The 7,802-nt window shown below is 41.0% G+C and overlaps 1 protein-coding gene across 1 annotated transcript; it reads left to right on the top strand.

Moving 5' to 3' along the window:
- The first annotated feature begins 3,974 nt into the window (after positions 1–3,974).
- LOC125542529 (cysteine synthase-like) lies at positions 3,975–6,724 on the top strand. Its single transcript, XM_048705597.2, has 7 exons — positions 3,975–4,201; positions 4,302–4,429; positions 4,729–4,931; positions 5,108–5,233; positions 5,334–5,492; positions 6,016–6,209; positions 6,314–6,724. Exons 1-7 carry the CDS (start codon positions 4,091–4,093, stop codon positions 6,437–6,439), a joined length of 1,047 nt encoding a protein of 348 aa, XP_048561554.2. The 5' UTR covers positions 3,975–4,090; the 3' UTR covers positions 6,440–6,724.
- The last annotated feature ends 1,078 nt before the right edge of the window (positions 6,725–7,802 follow it).

Consider the following 7,802-nt stretch of genomic DNA (forward strand, 5'->3'; position numbering starts at 1 on the left):
CCAAATTAGTGGCCTCAATTGAATAAGATTCCTCCAACCTAGGGAGCTTAGTGATATAGTAGATGGTGAATTAAAATAATTAAATGGGAGAGATACTTGAGAAATTATTGACCCGGTCAAAATCAAGTGACCAAGTTTTAAACTGAGGACCTCAATTAATTGCGAGGACTTCAAAATTAGAAAGCATAGTGTATAGTATAAAAGAATTAAATGAGAGCTTTGAGAAATTGTTGACTTGATCAAAATCAGGTGACTTAATTTTAATTGGACACCTCAATTGATTGTGAGGCCTTTACCCTTAGGGAGCTTATTGATATACTAGATGTTTTTATAGGCCAACTGCTCCTGACTGATTTGAAAAATCGTTGACCCATTCAAAATCATTAATCAAATCCAAAATTGAACACCTCAATCAAATGGAAATGCTTTAAAATTAATGAGCATGATGAATAAAAATAATTTAATAAGATAGCTTCTTCAGAAATTGTTGACCTGATCAAATCGAATGACTCAATTTTAAATTAAAGACCTTAATTGAATGTGAGGCCTTAGAAATTAGGGAGGATATTATATTTATAGATTCCAATCAAGAGGCGGGCTGTACTGAATGGGTAGGTGTAAGTGGCACCAGAATCCTTTTTCTTTTTCTTTTGAGTTGGACGGCCACAGAGATAAACTACGAAATTTCACACCCATGGCATTACTCGTGTACGAAGTTATGATAGCTAACTACTATTCCTTTCGTTCCAAAATATAAGACATTTTAACAGCTCAAATTAAACTGCAAAAGTCGTATTTTTATGAACAGAGGGACTAGAAAATTTCGTTGCAACAAAAATAGATTTTGGTGCAAGTTATATAAGTTTTCACCCGTGTGTTGATTTCACATGACACATATGTACATTTTCTCATCGAAACTGCAGGTGTCCATTTTTCGCAAAAATAAAGGAAGGCTGCGAGTGTCCATAATATTGACAAAATCCACATAAATCAATGTAATCGAAGATTGTTTAACTCATAACATGCTAATACAAATATGAGTATTGGAGGCATTAAAAATCTCTATCCACCTGAGGTGGGTTTTGTCAAGAAGCCCCCTCCTATATGAGTAAATGAATAATCCCTAGCGAATATAAACCCTTGGAAACCGAACCGTTGCGCCGTCCCTTCTCCAACCCCCCCCCCCCCCTCTCCCATGTAGCAACCACTGTATTTTTCCATCATCGGCTAGTCCGCAAATAGGCACGGCAGGGTTCCCCCGGCGTAGGCTAGCACCGCCCAAGGAGACGACTTCCCCTTGTGGCCGCCATGAATGTCGGACCATGACCCGAGAGGAAGGCTCCTCCTCCCCCGCCACCATGAATGTCATTGCAAGTCGATTCATTGCAACATATATAGCTTTTGGTGCAAGTTATATAAGTTTTCATCCATGTTTCGATTTCAGATGTCACGTATCTACATTTCCTCGTCCAAACTGCAGCTGTCCATTTTTTGCAAAAAAAGAAAGAAAAAACATTTGCAAGTGTCCATAATATCGGCAAAATCTAGACAAATCATTGGGATCAAAAACCGTGTAGCTTGAGTGTTTAATTCATAACATGCTAGTACAAATATGAGTAATTGAGGCATTAAAAATATCTATCCACCTCAGGCGGGTTTTGTTGAGAAGCCGCCTCCTAGATGAGTAAACCCTAGCAAAAATAAACCCTCAAAAACCAAATTGTTGCACTGTTCCTTCTCCACACCCCCCCCCCCCTCTCCCGTGTAGCAGCGGATGTAATTCTCCACCAATGGCTAGTCGACAAATGGGCGCGGTAGGGTTCCCCATCAGTCGAGGGCTAGGGCATGATCGGTGACGCGTTGGCTAGCACCGCCCAAGGAGAGGGCTTCTCCTTGTATCCGCCATGAATGTTGGGCCGTGACCCGGGAGGAAGGCTCCTCCTCCTTCGCCACCATCATCCCCGTAAGGGGCGAGCATAAGGGGTTTGACACGGGTTCCATCGCTACCACCATTGACCCCAAGAAGGAGGACCAGGTAAGGCCGCCATAAACAGACTAAGGAAGTGAGGTGGAGCGGCCCATTATGTTGGGTTTGGTGGGCATGTGACCTCCCGCAAGATCCGATCTTGCGAGAGGCGAGAAAGCCATGACCATATCAGTAGAAGTTATCTCTTGATAGAGGTCAAGAACATACATCTATGGCGTTGACACAATGCAGAGTGATTGATGTCAAGAGTCTTCTATCAATTGGCGCGGTTGGCCGATAGAATCCACAGGAAAAACATAATCAACAAAATATAAATAATTATTTCTTTTGTTTGCTCAATACAACTTTTTTTAAAATATTGTTGCATATGTTTATTGCAGACATTTGAAAATATATGAATGTATTATGAAATGCAATGCAAGTATGCAACTATGAGACGAATGTGGATGTGTATAACACAGATCATTAATGTGTGATCGATGTTTGCTATGAATTTCCTGTGAAATTGATTTGGAATGCATGGCTGGCTACAAAACAAGAGTTAAATTTTAGCCCGGAAAGATCAATGCATGTGATTTTGAAGAATAAATTGCTTCCAACACTTAAGTATTGAAGGCGGTTCTGCAGCAAACCGTCTATAATACTTAAGCATTTGCGTAGTTTTCCCCTATAAACTGTTGTGTCGAGTAAATTATTCCAAGTAGTTTTCGAACCGCCTCAATGCTAAAGGTTTTACATTGTTGCTCTATTATGTACCAGTGACAATGCAATGTCCAAAAACATGCAATGTTTAAATACAAGTCTTCAGTATTGCCACTTCTTTAATTACTTCTATAATATTCCACAAAAGGGAAACATGAGTATAATAGTTGGTTGATACCTCCGATAGTAACAAAGCCACACATGTGGGAGTGTAGAGATGGAAAGGAGGGGAGGGGGCTTATTTTTGCCCCACTATGGAGATTACTGTGGACGATATGTGGAAGAACCATGCCACCAATTTCATTGCGGTCACCACCGGTGAATTGTTGCTCATCATCTTTGCCGAGGCTGGATAGGGTCTGTCCGAGAAGACTACGATTGCATCCCCTGCACTGTTCTTATCACGTCAAATATAATTTAACGAGGTTGGTCTATCACTTTCGTAGCAACGATTGATTGCATAACTACGAATAAAACAGCTCATGTGCATGGACTAGCGGTTAATGAAACCAGTTTTCCAAGAATGTTGGTGGGATACTCGTTGTAAAATAGTATTCACTCCTTTCAAATATGTGAACCCCTTGGACTTAAGTTTAAATTTGATCACAAATTTGACTAAAAAAATATGAGTTATATGGAGTAGATTTTTACGATGTATGTTGCATTGATCCACCTGGTGGTGAATAAGGTTAAAAAGGAAAGGTGGGCTGAAAGAACAATATACTCCCTCCATCCGGAAATACTTGTCGGGAAAATGAATGTGTCTAGACGTATTTTAGTTTTAGAATCCATTTTTATCCATTTCTCCAACAAGTATTTTCAGACAGGGGAGTACATTATATGGACCAGTTCATCATTAAGGCATCAACGTGAAAAGTTGTGCCTGACATAAAAATTAAATCAGTGGACAAGCCAAAGAAAAACATGGACGAAACTATTATCTATGTCGAATTTTTTTTAGAATGGCACATCAGATTACAAACCGCAACTTTCCACTTAAGTTAAATTCATTATAGAAGGATATAGCATGTTTCCCGGTTGGATAACTTGATATTTGAAGTTAACTTTCATACATTAAAGTGATTTGACGTCTCGAGTCAAAAATTGCACAATTCTCAAGCAAGTTATTTGGCAATTAATTACAGCGCGAGGCTCTATAAATTTGCTCATGCTACAGCTTGTGACTCATGAATTAATCACTCACTTTAAGGTGCTCGTAGCAAGTACTCCTCGACTGTTCCACGCAAAAAGACACGTTCTTGATTAAACTAACAGCCATGGGTCGGAGCTGGGGCGCGCAGCCACTCAAGCTCCAAAAAAAGACAAAAACAAATAGCAATTTGACAACTTGCAGGGCGGATTCATCAGCCGTCGCTGCTCTAGCTAGTAGAGCATTCATCCATGGCGCCGGGGGCGGAGGAGGCGGAGGGGGCTGGCAGGAGAGGGGTCCCTTCCCTGCTCGCCGGCGGCGGAACCGGGCAGGAGGAGCACATCGCCACCGACGTCACCCAGGCAAGCCTCCACCCCTTCCCCTGTATATCGACTCTGACGGAGATTGAGGTGGGCTGAGGGATTCAGGAAAGGCTCACGCGGAGCGGTTGGTTTGCTTCAGCTGATAGGGTGGACGCCGCTGATCGAGCTGAAGCGGATCGCCGGCAAGGAGGGGGTGGGTGCCCGCATCGTCGGCAAGATCGAGGCCTACCAGCCCCTCTGCTCCGTCAAGGACCGCGGCGCTCTCAGGTATGTAAACTCTCACAAATCATGGGATGAGATTAGATTTGAGAGCTAGTTTTATTAGTGTCGGCTGACCAAATGAGGTGGATGACACTGTTGAACTGAACCACTGACCTTCAGTAAGCCACCCTTTCTATTGTTTACAGTTGCCTAGAACACCAAAACATCTGTAAGCAGACTTTTTTTACAAGAAAATAGTGACTTCAGCTTCTGATCGGGTCTTGCTGTTGTCAGAACAGTAAAACATATGGTAAGTATTGGAATTATGAGCTTATGATGTGTCTGCTTCTTTATGTATCCTTCAGGATGATAGAAGACGCCGAAGAGAAAGGGCTGATTTCACCTGGTGTCACGACTCTAGTCGAGCCGACAAGTGGTAATTTGGGGCTAGGACTGGTGCTCATTGCTCTGAGCAAAGGGTACAGGTTCGTCGCGGTGATGCCGGGCCAGTACTCGCTGTATAAGCAGATCTTGTTGAGATACATGGGTGCTGAGTTGTTCATAACCGGTAAGATTAAGATAGATAGCATCTTGGTTGATTCCTGTCTCAAATGAAGAACAAAAACACAGAAGCTTACTTGCTTGCTTAGTTCTGATTTTCCTTGCATACCGATTTGTTTACAATGGCCAATTCCTATGATTTGTATTGGTGACTTGCTCCATTTGGTGTGAGTAAATTGGCAGATCCAGCACTTGGGTTTCCGGGGCAAGTCGAAAAGGTTGAACAACTCAAGAAAGAATTGCCCAATGTACATGTTCTTGATCAGTTCTCGAATCCAGCAAACCCCGAGGCACACATTCGATGGACTGGTACATCTCAAGATGACTTGACACATGCTGTTCATAATTAATGAAGGAGCTCTATTGTTGCAAGTTAGGAGTAGCTTTTAAAGTCGTGCCCAATTTTCAGGACCCGAGATTTGGAAGGATACTGCTGGAAAGGTGGATATATTTGTTGCAGGTTCAGGCTCAGGAGGCACAGTATCTGGTGTTGGGAAATATTTGAAGATGCAAAATCCAAATGTAAAGATCATCTGTGTGGAACCTGCAGAAAGTCCGGTTATTTCAGGTGAAATCATCAATAAAGGACTACTTCCCCCATATCCCTTGGAAATCATTAATAATGACTATTAGGGTCAGACGAATATTTTTGTAGTGTTTCTATGCTTCAAAGAATTAAACTACCAGGACATTGTGCGAAATTATATTTACTGTACAGAATGCGCACAATTACTTGGCATATAATATTTGCTACAAAGTGAAGTACTTCTCCCTTTACAGTTGTAACTCTGCTTGTTGTTAACTTTCAGTCCGTTAGTTTAACCCACCATCTTCTTTCAGGGAAAATATTTCACATGTCACCCCGAAAGCATTGTATTCATTTTTTAGGCAGCAGATAAGTGCCAATATATTGTGCTTCGTCGTATCTACATGCTTGAAACCTGTGGTGGTCCAGATAATTATATCACATGGCTCCACATATGCTTCAGATTGTGTGGTGCCAGTTATGAAGATCACCCGAACAGCATCAAAATAGTACCTACCGTGACACTGACACTGACACTATTGCCTTGCTTGTTGTCATTATTCAGGTGGGGAGCGAGGTAAGCACAAAATCCAAGGAATAGGACCAGGATTCGTGCCTGAAATCTTGGACAGCTCGATCATCGACGAGGTGCTTACCGTGACCACCGAGGAAGCAATGGTGAACGCAAGGAGGTTGGCAATGGAAGAGGGCCTGCTTGTGGGCATATCTTCCGGGGCAAACTTGGCGGCTTGCTTGAAGGTTCTTACATCACCGAGGACCAATCTGGGACAAACTTTCTTTGAGTTATCTTAAGATTTCTCTTCCTGATCTTTAGTAACTTTTGAAATCAAATATATTTTTAGGTTGCGGCGAGAGAAGAGAACAAGGGAAAGATGATTGTGACCATGTTCCCCAGCGGGGGCGAGAGATACATGAACTCTGACCTCTTTGCAGCTGTAAGAGAGGAGTGTATTGCCATGACCTTTTGATCTCACATGCTACAAATTTAGAGTTGTTGTATGTAAAAGGTATATGTAGCTAGTTATCGTATTGTGTTGCACGACCTTGATACGGAGTTCATCTACAAGGGACCATGAATTGTTGTTAGTCATTGAATGATGTATTACCAGATCATCGATGCCACAACGGCACCAAAACAGAACATCTATGTTGTGAATTTGGTGTCCAGTTGGTTCTTGGTACATGGTACAGAACATCTATGTTGTGAATTTGGTGTCCAGTTGGTTCTTGGTACAGAACATCTATGTTGTGAATTTGGTGTCCAGTTGGTTCTTGGTGTGTGCAGAAATTTGTTTTATTTTAGAAAATTGAAGATTTTTTTTCTGTCATGTGGACTCTGCATCATAGATGCACACATCCAATATTTATTACGTCCGTCACATACCAAGGATAACAAGTTGAACATCGTCCCAGACCATGAAAACTCTACTCTCCAATAAACATAATTTTTCCTTTGATGAATCCACAGAAACAAGTGCACCGCTCGGTTCTCCCGGGGAACATATCTCGTGCACCGGGATATCTTGTGCTACCGGTGCACCCAGTCTCCGTATTTTGCATTTTACACATTGTAAAATTATGAACTTTGTGAGAATATAAATACGATACATATCTATAACAATATAATATTTTAGATAAAAACTTCACAGTGCATACTTACAAACAAAATGATAAATTATGGTAAAAACCGTGGCTAATATGAATTGTACCTTCAAACCAGTCCATTTTCATTATCAGCAATGAATTTTGTCATTTTTAGTTCTTATACTATGATTTGAATATGTATCTCAAATTTTATGGGGCGATTGATTCTTATAGCTACTATAATATAATTTGTTTTTAGAATTTTTCAACATTTGTAAAATGACTAATTTCAATCGGGTGCACCAATAGCACTAAATGCCTCGATGCACCAGATATTTACCCGGTTCTCCTGTCCTTTTATTTAACTAGAAGATACCCCGCGCATTGCCGCGGAAATTCTTTACAAATTTAGGAGACATGAGAATTAAGAAAAAAGTTTAGTTGATAATGTAAGTTTAATAGCTGCAATACATATCTCACCGGGCATCAAATATAAGTACTAATGTCTAGAGACTACTCCATATCGTTCAGAACAAAAAAACATAGATAACTGTCATGCCATGGAAATTATTACACATGCACGTATGTATGAATTTATGATGATGCGGTTGTAGCTAGGCGTCTATAGTTCCAGTTAAGAAGAGGACGCTATGGCACACTACGGTAACATCAAGAAAGAAACATCATCAAGTGCAGTAGAAATAAACTGTAATCTTTTTTTTGACATAAATAAACTGCTTCTGCTGG

Source organism: Triticum urartu, chromosome 7A (genome assembly GCF_056163025.1).
Source record: "Triticum urartu cultivar PI428250 chromosome 7A, HENAU_Tu73, whole genome shotgun sequence".
NCBI classification, from domain to species: Eukaryota; Viridiplantae; Streptophyta; class Magnoliopsida; order Poales; family Poaceae; genus Triticum; species Triticum urartu.